General features: G+C 37.8%; 1 protein-coding gene across 1 annotated transcript; it reads right to left on the bottom strand.

The window, feature by feature from the left end:
- Positions 1 to 16,560: 16,560 nt before the first annotated feature.
- Positions 16,561 to 17,783, bottom strand: LOC140856960 (gibberellin 20-oxidase-like protein). The gene is made up of 2 exons (XM_073255162.1): positions 17,401 to 17,783; positions 16,561 to 17,303 (listed from the first exon to the last, which is right to left on the bottom strand). The coding sequence occupies exons 1-2, from the start codon at positions 17,775 to 17,777 to the stop codon at positions 16,676 to 16,678; spliced, it is 1,005 nt and encodes a 334-aa protein (XP_073111263.1). The 5' UTR covers positions 17,778 to 17,783; the 3' UTR covers positions 16,561 to 16,675.
- Positions 17,784 to 18,539: the final 756 nt, after the last annotated feature.

The following is an 18,539-nucleotide window of genomic DNA, read 5'->3' as shown; positions in this document are numbered from 1 at the left end:
TCTGTTTCCAGAAGTTTCTTCCATAATTGTTATCTAGAGAAGGTGAATCAAACTTGAAAGGGTTCTCCTTCTGAGAGTGTAGAGAATGTTAATGTTAGGCCAGTCATCGTATGGTTTGCATTTCCTTGTTTAAGATCCCAGATATATATTGACATTAATCATCTTCTTTCCCCATTAATTCCCATGTCACCAACAATTCTCCGTGTTCGTGTCCTTGACATGAGGTCGGTATTTGATCAGCAAACATGAGTTTTCAAACAAATGCACGGCGAATTTGAGCAAAAAGATTGTAAAGTTGGAGGTAATCTTGCGGAGTACGTCCAAATTGTCCAAGAATAAGACTGCATGCTTCAAATTATCCACATCACCAGCATCACCTCCTTTGGCATTGAAACAAAAAAAAAAAATGCAACTTAATTATTAAGCATGGAAGATTGGAACCGTGTGCATAGTGAAAATCCAAGGTTTCCTCCACTCGAACTTGCATAGATTTTGCGACCTATGATTGTCCTCTGCCATGTCAAACATGCACATGACTCAAGAATTTGTTGTTGGTTGTACTAACGCTTTGGATGAGTCTAAGCACTAACATGATAGCATGCGATTATAAGCACTTCTCAAAATTCTAAAAGCCGTATTGAATAATCTCATCTTCTATGCAACCAAGTGTTGCCACATCAACAAGGGCATAAAACAGGGCACTGCAAATTCTTACATGATCCAAAGAAACAACAAGAGATGTCAAAGATTGACTGCATGAAAAAAAACCTCTCCAACAAAAAGATCTCATCTAATATTATCACATGATCTAGTCTGCTATCTGAATTCCTTCTCTATAATCAGCCTACGTATCTTAAGAATTGGATTGCTGGCTATGGCTTTTTGACAATTTGAGAAAGGTGTACACCGGCCCTGCTTGGAAATGAAACCATCTTGGACCAAAAGATTGGCCTGAACTGAATAAAAGAGGACTAGTCCAAGCTTAGAGATTTTTTCAGTCGAGCTCTTTGGGTGGGTTAGGCCAGCCTAGCTTGTTGAGACTTGTTTCTTTGGGTCCCTTTCAAGCAATATCTTAAGCTGCTTAAGTTCTTTCTAGTATCTTGTTCTCATTTTTATGTAGATGGAGGAAGTAGCTTGCCATAATCATTCCTTGTAAATTAGCAAGCTCCTTTTTTTTTTCCATCAGGTGCTATTCAGTTATTTGTTTCATAGAATCTATATATGGAAAATCATAATCTTATAGAAAAAGTTTTTACTAATATGCATTTTAGAAGATCTGTTATTTGGTGAGAGAAACTGATGTAAGGTAAGACTTGGGAGGGTCCATTGAAAGCCCAGTTAATAAGACCTGAAGGCCCATTTGAGAAAAAAGTGGAATCCCATGTCTCTCCAATCCTTTTTTTTTTTCTCGTTTTCTAAGATACCCAATATGATAGTGTAGAAGAGAGGGTATTTTTTGTCCCACATTAGTTGTGAGTTAAGGACAAAACCATGAGATGCATTTTGAAGGGCAAAATCATAAGGCTTATGGGCCAGAGTGAACAATACCTCACGTCTGCGTCATGAACTCTTGGCTATTGTCTAAAAAAGGGATCACCCTTGCAACTATGGGGCTCCTTCCGCCCATAAACAAGCTGTGGTAAAAATAAAAAAGAGGACATCTCCTGTTCATACATAAATTTTTTCTTGACTGAAGGACTATGTTGTATTGTAAGTCAAGAAGGCTCTAACTTATATAGGGAAGGACCATATTTTCTATATGAAACATCTTTTGAAGGATAAAACTGTGAGGCCCATGGGCCAGAATGGGCAATACCTTATTTGTCGAGCCTTGAACTTGAAGCCGCGACACTTAGATTTATGAAAATCAATAGGAAGTCTTTCCCTAATAGCTAGTTTCATAAAATTATGGAAGTTTTGATTTTAGAATCAACAACTTTACTAAAATTATCATCCAGGTTTCTCAAAACAAAAGTGGCCTCCATGGGCCATGAACAGAAACAATTTTTCCTCCGTCTAAGGTTTCACATCAGACGTAGACGGTGCATGGTCAGTAAAGAGGAACGGATTCACAACATGTGTAACTAAGTTTCATCCGCACCAATATATACACAAAGCACTTCATACCCTCATATGATAAAAAGCTAAGTTTATTTTTTGTGCATTAATGGTCATTAGGACATCATTGTATCTATACATCAATTTTGAGGCAGCTATGTTTACGTGCATCTGATTTTGTTTGTAATATAAACTATTAAATTTTGCTAATTCTATATAATTAAATAGATGTTTACGGTCTTCACTAGCATGATTTAAAGAAAGGGATAACATGGCAATAATCTTTTCACTAACACTAGCAAAATTAAATTGCTCACTGTAACCTTCTATTTGACTTCGACCAACTCTAAGGATAAACCAGGCTCTGGGTTGACCAAATGATAGTTCTGTAACCCCATCTCCCATTACAACCAATGTTGTAATTCACTCTTGTAAATATCTGCAGCAATAAAATCAGGTGGAACTACTTCTCCCATTTCAATCAGAAAAAAATAAAGAAGAGAGGGATAATATGGCAACAACCTTTAGTTTTCCAATTGACGGCAAGTTGGCATCCTTTTTTATATGAATGAGGTAATCCAAAGCCTAGTTGTATCAGAGCCACCATGTTTCTCGAAAGAAAAAAATCTCAGAAAATCAATTATAATTGTGGCGACTAGCATTTGAGCAGTTAGGCTACTGGAAATGATGTTAGGGTAACTCGTATTCCTCATATGATCAATAAGCTCATTGCAAGGTCTCACAGACCATCAATGAACTCAAATTCCTTTTACATACAAGCACAACCTGTAACATCCTTACGGTAAGTTACAGTATGATGCTAAAGTCTCTAGATGCTCATGGACATGCAAGGCAATCTACTGATTAAATCTTCCTTTCTCTTTGTTTCGCTTGATGGAACGAGCCCTAAGGCTAGCTTACAGGTGAGTAGAAGGATCTGTGTCCTATATATATATAAAGGAAAAAGTTTAACTCAATATCACTGCACTCAGCTAGTGCAGTGTATTGCAAGATTTTAAATCTCGTGGGATGGAAAACTCTCAGTTTTCGTTTTGGGGCGGGGTGGCGGACGGGAGGGGGCACTGCTATCCCACCTCATCTCGATATTTGGAATAGAAAATATTCTAAGACGTCCTGATCCAACCATTGGGATACTAGCAGTACTATCCCAATACATGCGATGATACCTGTCCCGATGTCCTGCAAGACGTTCTGTTGGAACTTAAATCCTTGATGTATTGCTATTGCTCCTTTTGAATGGGCATCCCGGAATATGCCATTAAATGAAGCAAAGTGATGGGTCCAAGGCACCGGACTGACTTTTTTGAGTGATTTTTCTGAGTTATTGTAGCATTGCTCATGTGTAAACTACCCTTATAAATCCAGCTCAAGATAAATAATTAACTTGTTTGCCTGGACCTCTCTGTATGCTAAACGACGTTGGCCACAATGGAAGACTTCCATCATCCTGGTGACTAATGTCATGAATTTACTTATGAAAGGTATCACCAACAGAACACTCTTCCAGAATTAAGTGGCATTGACTATAAGCCACTTGACATCCTAACTAGAAGAGCCATTGAGGCAATTGACTCTACAAAATTCCAGTGGTTTTCTTCTTCTGTTAACCATATTTCCTTCAATACCCTGCATCCTTGATAACATGACTTGGTTTTGATCACTATTTGTATTTTCACTCTTGCCAAGGATGTAATGTGAATTGTAATAATTATCCCAAAAAAGGATGTGAATTTTTGATCATACTCGTAAGACACGAATCTATGCAAAACATGTTTTACCTAAAGAGGGAGGGACTTTTTCTTCATTGTACTCATATTTTTGGTTTTAAAACCAACCATCAAACTCCAGACTGGCTTCTTGGATGGGTTAAACTTTTAAGAATGTGTGGTAGAATTACCTCGATTAATTCTGTTCTTGTAACTTTACCTTTCTATTTCGTGGCCGTATTTAAACTTCTCCAGTGGATTATTAAAAAAATTGAACAATTGAGAAGATCCTTCTTATGGAAAAGCAAAGAGACAATCAACGGGTTCATCAGCCTTGTAAATTGGAAAAATGTTTGTAGGGAGAAAAAGAAGGAAAAAATATTCGTTGCAATGGTGATACCATATTAAATCTATAACAAATCAATAAAAATCTTTATATTTTATCGGTTTCTGTGTATTTCATCGATTCTCGTGGATAATACCTTGTACTAACCCTCTGTATTTCACCCATTTTCGATTGTTAGTTGGTTTGTTACAACGGTGATATGGTATCACCATTGCAACCAAAATTTACTCAAAAAGGAGGATGGCCTTGGCATTAAAAATCTCACCAACTTAAATTACTCCCTTTTGGTTTCCTCCATTTCCATCAAAAAAAAAAAATTACTCCCTTTTGTCAAAATGGGCTTGGAAATTTATTGGAGGTCATGCTGCACGTTGGGCTGGTCAGATTAGAAGTACTTATTATTCTAGAAGAAAATTTGGGTTTAAAGTAAGGAAATCCTTCTCCTCCCTCTCCTCCATTTGGAAAGACAATTATAGCAAGGATTTAAATGCCCTTTGGAATTGCATTGCTTATAAGTTGGGCAATGGAGATAATGTGCGCTTTTGGGAGGATACTTAGATTGGCTCGATTCCTTTGGCTTTACTTTTCCAAGAGATATATGCAAGATCAGTTAGAACAAATATCTCTATTGCTTCACTACGGAGTTGGAAGAAAAGGAGCTGGTCCCTTAAATTTTTTGGTCCTTTTGACCTACTCAAAATCGGTACAAGTGGATGCTTTTCTTCATACTATTGATTCGAGATCAATAGATGGACCTATCTGGAAGCTCACAATCCATGTGAGCTTTGTAGTTAACTCCTATAAGTTCATCAATCAAGGAGGTCTCTTCTGGCCATACTACAAAAAAATTTGGAAAGCTGAGGTGCCGGAAAAAATTAGAGTATTCATGTGGCCGGCTTTGAAGAATAGATTCAACATTGGTGAGGTTTTGGTTAAAAAAGGCTAGGTCTCAAACTTTAATTGTCGATTCTGTGGTTCTAAACCCGAAACCATTTCCTATCTACTTGTTTGTTGTCATTTTGCTAAGGGCACCTAATTCTTTTTTAAATTTTACCTCAATATTGCTGCTTGGCCGAAGAATATCACTGACCTGTGGACATCATGGAGAGCAAGAAAAATTAAGAGGGAGTTGAGAAAGGGATGGGAACAATTAGTATTGGTAGTGTGTAGGCACATCTGGTTGGGACGCAACTCTTGTATTTTCCAACATTAGAAAAGTTCCATCAACTCGACGTTACATAAAGCTCTTCTTACCTTTACCCTTTGGGAAGTCTTATGCAGCGAGAAGTTGAAACCAGACCATCTTAAAATTGTTTAGCATCATCTTTTTTTTGATGGTTGAAGGAGGTTGGGAAAGCAGCCACTTGTTCTTTATTGAAAAGAATAATATATATATTACCAAAAAAAAAAGAATAATATACATATATAATGGAGATTACAAAGGATCTAGAAGTATAGTTACATCGTATCTTGAAGGAAAAAAAATAAGTGAAAGTCAATTCCTCCTAAAAGGCTCCTCATCCACTCAAACATGCAGGCAACTTTGTAACTCTTTCCCAAGCAAGGATCCTTAGCATCTTCAATCACTCTATCCTAAGCAGGGATCCTAAATATTCTGTTTCTTTCATGGTTTTTTAATTTAGTCTTTAAGCTCAATCTCAGCAGCTGGATTTTCTGACCTTGCCTTTTTTTTCTTTTTTTTTATTGCCTGTAACTCTTTCCTTTCTCTTCTTCTCTTGCACCGAAGGTCTTTTGTTACGCCCCAAATCCAGCACCTGAGTTGGGCACGTGACATGGCCACACAAACCCTAGAGCAGCACCCTAGGATCATGTAAGGCCTATTAATTTAACACTTAAAAAAAATTTAAATAACCAAGTAAATACCAAATCAATCCACCGAGTCAAAACTTTAAATCAAATGTAAACTTTGTTCAATTCAATTTATTCAAATGTTCATTGGTATTAGAAAACTTAAACTAACTAAACTACTAAAGGCTTCTGCTTTTATTTGCTCTCGCCCAAACTAAGCATCCTGTGAGTCTGAAAAAAAATAAGAAGGAAATATGAGCTTCTCCAGCTCAGTAAGAATCATTGCACATGTACATCAAACCAGTAGATAAAATTAATATTTCTAAAACCAATATAATTTAGAAAACTCATAGGTATATAATAACTGGAATATCGTCACAAATATGCATATGTATCATCATACATCATCAGGTGAAATCTTCATTCATTGTTGAATTTCATATTATATGTTTCATTTTTCATATCTTCGGAATGACAGCCTTTTATTCCTTTTTTTTTTTTTTTTGGCTTTGGACTAACCAGGATCATGCGACGATCTTTTATTCGGATCGATTTCTGTGATCTTCCTCGGATCGAACTATTTATGATCTTTCTCGGATCAAAGTGACCATGATCTTTTTCGGATCAAATCATTCATGATCTTTCTCGGATCAGATTCTTCATGATCTTTCTCGGATCATATTCTTCCACACATAAGCCTGTGGGGGCTGTCCCAGGCATAAGCTCCTGGCAAGCTATTCCACATGACAAGGTCAGTCCAAACCACATTTCTCTTTCTCTTTATTTTTCATGAAATTATAATATTTGACTTCATTAATCAATTCAAATTTTGCAGTGTACTCAAAATAAACATGTCATAACTATATAATCATGCCATCATATGCTTTGATGAAAACATATTCATGCTCGCAACCACACAAGTAAATATCAACATTTTACATATGATAAATTCATTGATCTCAAATCCAACGATGCAAAACTAACAGTAAAATAATATATATATGTGATGATGATCATGTATAATGATTCTTACCTCGATCAATGAGAAATCAATTTCACAGCCTTATAGTCTGAAAATCAAACCCTACTCGTTGTCCCCCAGGTCGTTGGACTGTTCTCCTATCAAACAAGACAAATTAATTTAACCAATAAATTTCCTAAAAATATATATATATATTGAGATTTATCTGACTCTTACCCATGTCCCCCTCTTTTTTTTTTATTTTATTTTATATATATATATGTATGTATATATATACTTATATTATATATATATATATTTGATTTTTATTTATTATTTTTATTTATTTTATATGTATATGTATGTATATATATATAATTATATTATATATATATATTTATTTATATATTATTATTATTTTTTATTTAGAGAAGAGAGAAGAGGCTTCTTCTTCTTCTCTTCCACACGGTCAAAAACAGGAAACCCGCGCTCTTTCCGAGTGCCTCCCCCACATCCGGCCAGGTGAGCCACCTCCGGCCACCCTTTCCGGCAAAGACTCGACGGCGGTGAGCTACCATCTCGGTGGCAGTGCCACCATCCTTGTTGCCGGCAGCGGAAAAGAAGAAAAAAAAATTAACATAAACAGGGTATCCCTGTTTGAACCCGAACCGGCACCTCGCCGGCTTCCAAGTTCACCGACGATCGGAGGATCAATAGGGAATGAAGAATACCTTGCTCCGACGTCCAAAGTTAGCTCCGACGACCTCCCTCTCTTCCGATCAACCACCCACGGTAATCCTTGAGAAAATCTCTCAAATCCCTTGATTTTCTTTGAAATTTTTGTTGTAAATTCCTAAAGGAAGGATGGGGGATCTTATAGTGGAGGTTTCCTACCCTAGCCAGACTCTTTGAGTCCGATTTTGTCGGAATCGTGAAGGAAGAAGACTCCGGCTAGGAGTCTTCCTCCTCCACTGTATTTTTATTTTTATTTTTTTTTTGTTGGGCCGTCTGGGCTACAGGCCCAAGTAACTGGGCCGTTACAATCTCCTCCCCTTAAAAAAATTTCGTCCTCAAAATTTACATACCTGAGTTTGCAAAGAGTTGTGGATACTTGATCTTCATTTCTGTCTCGAGTTCCTATGTAGCCTCTCTCTCGCTATGATTGCTCCATTGGACCTTCACATAAGGAATAATTCGATGTCGTAACACCTGATCTTTCTTGTCAATAATTCGTACTGGATATTCTTCATAAGTTAGATCCTTCTGAAGATGCAAAGGTTCATAACTCACCACATGACTTGGATCTGGAATATACTTTCTCAACATTGATACATGAAACACATTATGTACACCAAATAAAGCCGGTGGTAATGCTAACCGATATGCAGCCTCTCCAATCCTGTCTAAAATTTCAAAAGGACCAATATACTTTGGACTCAACTTACCATGCACTCCAAATCTCATGATACCTTTAGTAGGAGAAACTTTCAGAAAAACATGATCGCCAACTTAAAATTTCAGTTCCCTTCTTCTATTATCAGCATAACTCTTTTGCCTGCTCTGAGCCGTACGAAGTCATTCCTGGATCATGTGTACTTTTTCCACTGTCTGTTGCACTATTTCTGGTCCCAACAGTTTTCTTTCTCCCACCTCATCCCAACAAATGGGCGATCTATATTTTCTTTCATATAATACCTCGAAAGGAGCCATCTGAATACTTGCTTGATAACTATTATTATAAGCAAACTCAACCAATGATAAGTGATTATCCCATGCTCCGTCTAAGTCCATGACACAAGCCCTTAACATATCCTCTAGGATCTGTATAGTTCGTTCTGATTGTCCGTCAGTTTGAGAATGAAAAGCTGTACTAAAATTTAACTTGGTTCCAAGAGCTTTATGAAGACTCTTCCAAAACTGAGAAATAAATCTACTATCTCGATCTGACACAATAGTAACTAGTACTCCATGCAGTCGTACTATTTGCTCTATATACAAGCCTGCCAATCTTTCTAAGGAAAGATCAATCCGAAAGGGTAAGAAATGTGTTGATTTCGTCAATCGGTCAACAATTACCCATACAGCATTATTATTTCGAAGCATTTTAGGTAATCCAGTCACAAAATCCATAGTAATATGCTCCCATTTCCACTGAGGAATAAGAAGAGACTGCAATGGTCCTGCTGGTCTTTGATGTTCAGCTTTTACTTGTTGACATACCAAACATTGGGCTACGAATTGTGCAATATCCCTTTTCATACCAGACCACCAAAAATTTCTTTTCAAATCTTGATACATTTTTGTGCTTCCAGGATGCATAGTGTAAGTCGAACAGTGAGCCTCCTCTAGGATCTCGTTCCTTAATCCTGAAATCTTGAGAACACATAGCCTGTTATCAAATCTCAATGACCCATCCTCATGCATCCAAAATTTTGTCTGTATACCGGATTTCACTGCCTCTATGACCTTTTGTAACTCTGAATCCTCCTTTTGAGCTGCTTTAATCTTTTCAATCAAAGTAGGCTGTAGTATAAGATTTGCAAGCTGAACTTGAGAATTATGTGGTCGTATTTCAATTCCTGATTTCTCCAAATCCAGCAATATAGGCTTTTGTGAGGTAATTAGAGCAGCCATTTCACCAGAAAATTTTCTACTTAGAGCATCGGCTACAACATTCACCTTCCTGGGATGATAATTTATTGTCACGTCATAGTCCTTCAATAGTTTCAGCCACCTTCTTTGTCTCAAATTTAACTCCTTCTGAGTAAAGATATATTTTAAGCTTTTATGATCCGTGAAAATCTCGCAATGCTCTCCATATAAGTAATGCCTCCATATTTTTAAAGCAAAGACCACAGCTGCTAATTCTAAGTCATGAGTAGGATAATTCCGCTCATAAGATTTCAATTGTCGAGAGGCATAAGCTATCACCTTTTCTTTTTGCATCAAAACACAATCGAGACCTTTACGAGAAGCATCGCTATAGATAGTGAAACCCTCTGTCCCGGATGGAATGGTTAAGATTGGAGCAGTCACCAATCATCTTTTTAACTCTTGAAAGCTTTGCTCACATTCGTCTGTCCATTCAAACTTTACTTGTTTCTGTATTAGACGAGAAAAGGCATGGCAATACTAGAGAAACCTTCCACAAACCTTCGATAATAGCCAGCTAATCCCAAAAAGCTGCATATCTCTGATACGTTAGTAGGTCGGCTCCAGTCAACTACTGCCTCCACTTTCTTTGGGTCAACTGAGATACCCTCCTTGGAGATGACATGCCCGAGAAAAGTAACACTGTTCATCCAAAATTCACATTTTTGTAGCTTTGCATACAGCTTCTTTTCCCTCAGAGTTTGTAATACAATCCTCAAATGTTCTTCATGCTCGAGTGAGCTTTTCGAGTAAATCAAAATGTCATCAATAAATACAACTACAAATCGATCCAAGTATGATGCAAACACTCGATTCATAAGATCCATAAAGGCTGCCGGTGCATTGGTCAGACCAAATGGCATGACCAAAAACTCATAATGCCCATATCTAGTTCGAAAGGCTGTTTTTGATATGTCTCCAGGCTGTATCTTCAACTGATGGTAGCCAGAACGAAGATCAATTTTTGAGAAGACCTGAGCCCCTTGCAACTGATCAAACAAATCATCGATTCGTGGTAAAGGATATTTGTTTTGCACTGTTACCTTGTTTAATTCTCGATAGTCTATGCAAAGCCGAAGGCTACCATCTTTCTTCTTCACAAAAAGTACTGGAGCTCTCCAAGGTGACACACTAGGTCTAATGAATCCTTTATCCAACAACTCTTGTAATTGCTTTTGTAATTCCTTCAATTCTGCTGGAGCCATTCGATAAGGGACTTTAGAAACTGAACTCGTACCAGAGATCAAGTCAATAGAAAATTCAATCTCTTGATCAGGAGGTAGTCCAGGCAGGTCATCTGGAAAAATATCAGAAAATTCTTTCACAATAGGGATATCCTCTAACTTGAGTTTCTCATTCTGAGTATCTAATACAGTGGCTAGAAATCCTTCACATCCTTTTCTAAGAAATTTCTGAGCATGAATAGCTGAGATGAACTTCTGGTGAAAGAAGAGTTTAGTACTCTTAAAACTAAACTCTGACTGATCTGGAAATTAAAACATTAATGTCTTTTGGAAGCAGTCAACTGTAGCATGATATGCTGCTAACCAATCCATCCCCAAGATTAGATCAGAGTCCTTCATCTCTAAGACTAATAAGTCTGCTTTCATCTCCCTATCCTCAATACTTAGTACACAATCTTTGCAAATTGAATTAACCAAGATCACCTCTCCACTTGGTGTACAGACACAGAGATTATTTTCTAAAGGTGTAGGAGACATCTCTTTAGTCTTCTTAATAAAATTAGTTGCTATAAAAGAGTGGGTAGCTCCAGGATCAAATAGGGCATAGACATTGTTGGATGCAATTTTGATTATACCTGTCACCACTGAGTTAGAAGCATTTGCATCCTGTTGTGTAAGTGCATAGACTCGTCCATGGGTCTTTGATTTTTGTTGTCCCGCATCTTGTCCTTGTACATCTTGAGGTGCCCGATTTGCGGGGGTATTCTGATAATTTTGAGGCATCTGCTGACTCTGTACTCTTCCTCCACTGCGGCAAACAATTGCTTTATGACCATCTCGTCCACATTTGTAACATTGTCCCCCGGGCCACGTACAATCTCGTCTAAAATGAGGTCCTCCACACCTATAACATATAAGGCTCCCTTGAGATTGTACTTTACCTTCAGTGGTAGTCTGGCTTGATTTTGGGGTCTTTGGTTTGAAGGCTCTGCTACTTTGACTTTGAGAATCAATTACTCGACCCCTTTTCTTCATACTTTTCTCTCTTGCTACCTGAGCATCATTGAGTCCTTTTTCTATTATTAAGCATTTGTTGACAACTTCCTTATAAGTGGGCAGCTCAAAAACAGTCACCAGTTGTTGGATTCTCTCCCTTAACCCATTCTCAAATTTTCTGGCTCGAACATTTTCCTCAGCTATCAATGCAGGGGCATATCTTGACAATTCTTCAAATTTGGCTGCATATTGAGCAACTGTCATGTGGCCCTGAACCAATCGATCAAACTCTCAAAATTTCTGGAGTCGGATGCTCTGGGGAAAATACTTCTCGTAGAAGACCTTTCTAAATTCTTTCCATGTAAAAGGTACATCATTTGGTCCTAACTTTTCAATTTCTATCTTCCACCAATTGGCTGCCTCACCTTGTAACATAAACGTGGCAAAAGTGACCTTATCTTCAGCGGACATCTCAAAGCATGGAAAACTTTCTCTATTATTTTTAGCCAGCTTTCAGCTTCCATAGGATCTGAAGTCTCTGAGAATGCCGGTGGTGCATATTTTTTGAAGTCTAATAAATTGATTTGACGTTCATACTGATTTCCAACTCCTTGTTGCTGCTGGGACTGTCGCTCCTGAAATATTTGTTGTATGATCTGCTGTTGTTGTCTCTGTTGCACCTCCAGTATCCTCCTCATATCTTCCCTCGCAGTCACTTGTTGTTGAACCAATACTTGCATTAACTGAGCTGCAGTAATTTGTTCCCCAAGTTGAATTTCAGGTTCTTCTGGAGTTTCTTCCCCGGGAGTGACCTCTGTAGGCTCTGTAGGATGTTCTTGTTGTGGTGCTTCATCATCCGATGAGGGTGGAGCATTTTCTTGTGGTGTAGCTGGCTCCCAAGCATTAGAGCCATCCGTAAAATGAGTAGGTTTCCGATTTCGCCCACGCTCAGTCCCTCTTGCCATGTCAACCTACACAGTTTCACTTTAGTCAAGAATTTAAGAATAATATTTCATATTAGTAAATTTCCATCTAAAAGTCTACCCATATACTCTCTCTGAAATAAATCTTAGGATTCCTAAACCTAGGCTCTGATACCACTCTGTCATGCCCCAAATCCAGCACCTGAGTTAAGCACGTGACATGGCCACACAAACCCTAGAGCAGCACCCTAGGATCATGTAAGGCCTATTAATTTAACACTTAAAAAAAAATTAAATAACCAAGTAAATACCAAATCAATCCACCGAGTCAAAACTTTAAATCAAATGTAAATTTTGTTCAATACAATTTATTCAAATATTCATTGGTATCAGAAAACTTAAACTAACTAAACTACTAAAGGCTTCTGCTCTTATTTGCTCTCGCCCAAACCGCCCAAACTAAGCATCCTGTGAGTCTGAAAAAAAATAAGAAGAAAATATGAGCTTCTCCAGCTCAGTAAGAATCACTGCACATGTACATCAAACCAGTAGATAAAATTAATATTTCTAAAACCAATACAATTTAGAAAACTCATAGGTATATAATAACTGGAATATCGTCACAAATATGCATGTGTATCATCATACATCATCAGGTGAAATCTTCATTCATTGTTGAATTTCATATTATATGTTTCATTTTTCATATCTTCGGAATGACAGCCTTTTATTCCTTTTTTTTTTTGGCTTTGGACTAACCAGGATCATGCGACGATCTTTTTATTCGGATCAATTTCTGTGATCTTCCTCGGATCGAACTATTTATGATCTTTCTCGGATCAAAGTGGCCATGATCTTTCTCGGATCAAATCATTCATGATCTTTCTCGGATCAGATTCTTCATGATCTTTCTCAGATCATATTCTTCCACACATAAGCCTGTGAGGGCTGTCCCAGGCATAAGCTCCTGGCAAGCTATTCCACATGACAAGGTCAGTCCAAACCACATTTCTCTTTCTCTTTATTTTTCATGAAATTATAATATTTGACTTCATTAATCAATTCAAATTTTGCAGTGTACTCAAAATAAACATGTCATAACTATATAATCATGCCATCATATGCTTTGATGAAAACATATTCATGCTCTCAACCACACAAGTAAATATCAACATTTTACATATGATAAATTCATTGATCTCAAATCCAACGATGCAAAACTAACAGTAAAATAATATATACATATGATGATGATCATGTATAATGATTCTTACCTCGATCAATGAGAAATCAATTTCACAGCCTTATAGTCTGAAAATCAAACCCTACTCGTTGTCCCCCAGGTCGTTGGACTGTTCTCCTATCAAACAAGACAAATTAATTTAACCAATAAATTTCCTAAAAATATATATATATATTGAGGTTTATCTGACTCTTACCCATGTCCCCCTCTTTTTTTTTTTATTTTATTATATATATATATATGTATGTATATATATACTTATATTATATATATATATATTTGATTTTTATTTATTATTTTTATTTATTTTATATGTATATGTATGTATATATATATATATATAATTATATTATATATATATATATATTTATTTATATATTATTTTTTTTATTTAGAGAAGAGAGAAGAGGCTTCTTCTTCTTCTCTTCCACATGGTCAAAAACAGGGAACCCGCGCTCTTTCCAAGCGCCTCCCCCACATTCGGCCAGGTGAGCCACCTCCGGCCACCCTTTCCGGCAAAGACTCGACAGCGGCGAGCTACCATCTCGGTGGCAGTGCCACCATCCTTGTTGCCGGCGGCGGAAAAGAAAAAAAAAATTAACATAAACAGGGTATCCCTGTTTGAATCCGAACCGGCACCTCGCCGGCTTCCAAGTTCATCGATGATCGGAGGATCAATAGGGAACGAAGAATACCTTGCTCCGACGTCCAAAGTTAGCTCCGACGACCTCCCTCTCTTCCGATCAACCACTCACGGTAATCCTTGAGAAAATCTCTCAAATCCCTTGATTTTCTTTAAAATTTTTGTTGTAAATTCCTAAAGGAAGGATGGGGATCTTATAGTGGAGGTTTCCTACCCTAGCTGGACTCTTTGAGTCCGATTTTGCCGGAATCGTGAAGGAAGAAGACTCCAGCTAGGAGTCTTCCTCCTCCACTGTATTTTTATTTTTATTTTTATTTTTTTTTGTTGGGCCGTCTGGGCTACAGGCCCAAGTAACTGGGCCGTTAAATCTTTTGCATATTTTCAGATGGAGTCCTATTTGTCTGTTCTCTGCAAAACTATTCTGTAAATATCTTCTCCTGAAATAAATCCAGGGGAAGTTCTTACTTCCCCCATGCATATTCAGATAAAAAAGGAAAAGAAAAAGAAAAAAAAAACCAACCATTAAGCACACAAGCATCTAAATAAAACTCACCTAGTTTAGGTTGTGTAAACCTATTTTTAATAAAAGTTGGCAAACAAACAGCTCTTCAACTTCAAAGCTCTAGTACCCAGTTGACAAACTTCCTGGTTTCTTGGTCCTATGAACTGAAAGTAGCCAACAACCTTGCCAATATGCTAAGCCAGGGGCCTCATCCATGCATGCCTGCTCCACACATGGCCTCCCAAAAGAATTCAACTTGCACGCCTTCAATTGTGAAAGGATGCCTCAACTTGCATGCCTTCAATATGAAAGGATGCCAAAAACTTTGACCAACAGGACACCTATTAGTTATCAACTAACCAACCACTCATTTGTTAACCATTCTTAATGCCTCGTGAAACACTTCTAGTTGTAGTGAGAGAATCATATCACCAACTCGCTTCCGGGAAGTGAGGCCCTGACCATAGAATTTTCCTTGGTTTGGCTCCTTGCATATATTGAACATTAATCTGAAACAAGTAGATGAGACAAGTTGCATTGGCCTTCGGACATTTATCTGGGGCTTAACTTCCTCTAAGCATATATTTAATTCTATGTTTTGGAGCAGTGGAAGTCTTCATTGCCATCAATGTAGAACCCGTGGCTTTCTTGCTTTATATGATATTGGCTTCTACCATCTTCATTCTCAAGTGAAGCAATTTTAGGCACCCCATCAAATAGGCATAGACTATATACATGTTTGTCTCCCAAGCCAGCCTGAGATGCCAGTCAGCCAATCGGCACATGTCAGGATCCCATTGGCCAAATCAGCTGTTTGCCGGTCCCACCAAGATGATCGGGCCACTAACGACAAATCTCGAACCAGCCCAGACAAGCTCAATAATATTACTCACAAGCAGTGTTTTGGAGAATCAGAGTGGTTGAATCTAAACCAAGTACCTCCACAGGTTGGTTTTGTCTAAGAGCTAATGGACAAAGTAGGCCTAATTTGAAAATAACCACCACAGTCCATGAAAATTAAAAAAATATTAAATACAGCAATTTTTCCGAATTTCCTTGATCTACTTCCATGTTGATAATTATATATGGAAGAGTAAGAGCAACTGACGAAACCAATAGTATGATTGAAACCGTAGCTGCCACGTCTGTGATTCATGGACCAGATCAAATTTTTAAGATAAAGCTCTTACATTGTACTTGTACTCAATTTGCAATAAAAAATTGTATTGTTGCATCAAATATTAAATAAGTAAACAAACTATTTGGAACCAAGAACCTTGGACACCTGCTATTTCTCTGGAAGACTAGTTTAACCTTTTTTCCTTTTTTTTTTTCTGGAGAAACAGGGAGGTAAGGGCCACCCATTTTATTAACAAGTAAATATTAACAAGAGGGTTACATTGTAGCTTCAATGTTATTCAATTTAACCTTATTTTTTTTTTTTGAAGACTAGTTTAACTTGGTTGTTCAGCCAGGTAAACATTTCAAGCAAAAGGCTAATATAAATCTTGTCAAATTCTATATATTATTTCAGAAAATTTCAGCGATACATCCCCAGCAACTATACTGATAACAAGAAGTACACAATCAGATTACAGAACATTTCCTCAGATGATATATATGTTTATGGATCACATGAACGCAGCCTTTTCAGAATCTGCAGTTCCAGCCGCAGCAAAGTTGTCCACTGTGTACTGAACCTTATCAAACCTGCCTTTCTCGCTGTTCTCCCGAAATTTAACATAATCTCGGCAAATGAATGGTTTGTAGACCCTTTGCTTCCCTTCCCCCACCACATCTTTGGGAGCTGATACCATCTTCTCATCCTCGAAGCACCAAAAGAAGGCCAGAGAGAAGCGGTTGACAGGCTGCTTCAGAATGACTCGATGCTCTGATGATCTTAGACGCCCATTGCTCCAAGCTTGCAAAAGGTCTCCAATGTTCACCACCAGCGTCCCCTCCCTCGGCATTATGTCCATCCATTCCCCTTCCTTCGATCTTACTTGAAGCCCACCAATCTCATCTTGATACAAAATTGTTATGCAGCTCATGTCTGTGTGCATTCCGAGCCCTTCGACCTCTTCTAAGCTGCTCTCAAGAGGAGGAGTGTAGTTGTTTATCCTTAAATATCCATGACATGCACTGAACTCGGATCCGTTGTACTTGGTTTCAAAGCCTTCACCTAAACACTTCAAGACCATCATCATTATTCTCTTCGATAAATCTACCATCTTGTCCCCATATTCCTGCAATACGTTACTGCAAGACAGAGCAACCTCACATGAAGAATATGCACGTATAACAAGTCATGGAACATATCATTATGATGGTAGAATAAACAAGTTAATATATTTACCAGAATTCAACATTAGGTGGTTCAAAGATGGCATCACCTGACCCCTTCGCTGAGGTGAAGTAGTTGGGACCAGAAATTCGGAGGCTTTCAAAGAAGGGGGAAGCTATGAAATGAGGAGTATAAGTCTTGATGACGGATGAGGGTCCTATTCTAAGTTTGGTATCTAAAGGGAGGTTGAAGACATGGTTGGAGAGAGTGTGGATTCTGTTATAGAGGTCTCTGGAGATGCCATGGTTGGTGATGTGGAAGAAGCCCCATTCCCTGCATGCTTGGGAGAGAGAGGAGAGAATGGATGGTAGCAAGGGTTGAGAGACGTCGAAGGTAGGGAGTTGCAGAGAAGTTTGTTGGGACTCGGATATCATCTTGAAGAAGGTCATGAAGAGGTAGGGGGAGAGAGAGAGAGAGAGAGAGAGAGAGAGGGAGGGAGAGTCTGTTGCCTGTTAAGTTGGTTTGCAACTATATAAGAGGACTTTTGAGTACTTATCAGCATGATTAAGTTTAAATTATTTTCAGTTTTAGTATATTTTGCCAGTTCACTGTTACGTGTCAATTACAACCATCCACAGAGAGAGAGAGACAGATACTTTATGTGAAAAAAGTCAATGAGGAGAGATTGGAATAGTTAAAGTGGATTAATAGCCAACAAAAGTAAAGAGTTATGGACAAGTGCTTCTCCTGAATATATGTAATTTTTTTTTGGGTTCACCAAACTTAATTATGCATAGGTTTTTTGGTTAGATTCTTTTTGATGTTCTCAATACGGCCCACCAAAAATTTCTAATACTAAAACAATCTAAAATTGAACCGCCCATGTCTCCCAGGAAGAGACATCAGTTACAGGACATTGGGAAAGAACCATAGGACCCATTACTTGCGTATATGCTGGTTCCCTCAACATGTCATACATGGTGGCATTCTCCAAAATGTAGTTAGTTTTGGGTAGATGTGATTAATATTTAATCATATTGTTGAAGTTCTAGCATCAGACCGGCCACGTATCTACTTCAGATAACACAAAGACCGGCAGTGAAAAAGGAAATTATAGAAATGGACAGAATAATTTAAAAATTAATATTGAGTTCACTAATCTGAAATTTAGAAGGTCTAAATCCTCTTTTGCCTTATGTACTCCTTTTCCA

Source organism: Elaeis guineensis, chromosome 4 (assembly GCF_000442705.2).
Source record: "Elaeis guineensis isolate ETL-2024a chromosome 4, EG11, whole genome shotgun sequence".
NCBI lineage: Eukaryota > Viridiplantae > Streptophyta > Magnoliopsida > Arecales > Arecaceae > Elaeis > Elaeis guineensis.
Note: the sequence above shows the minus strand (reverse complement) of the source record. Positions and strands in the feature narration are given on the sequence as shown.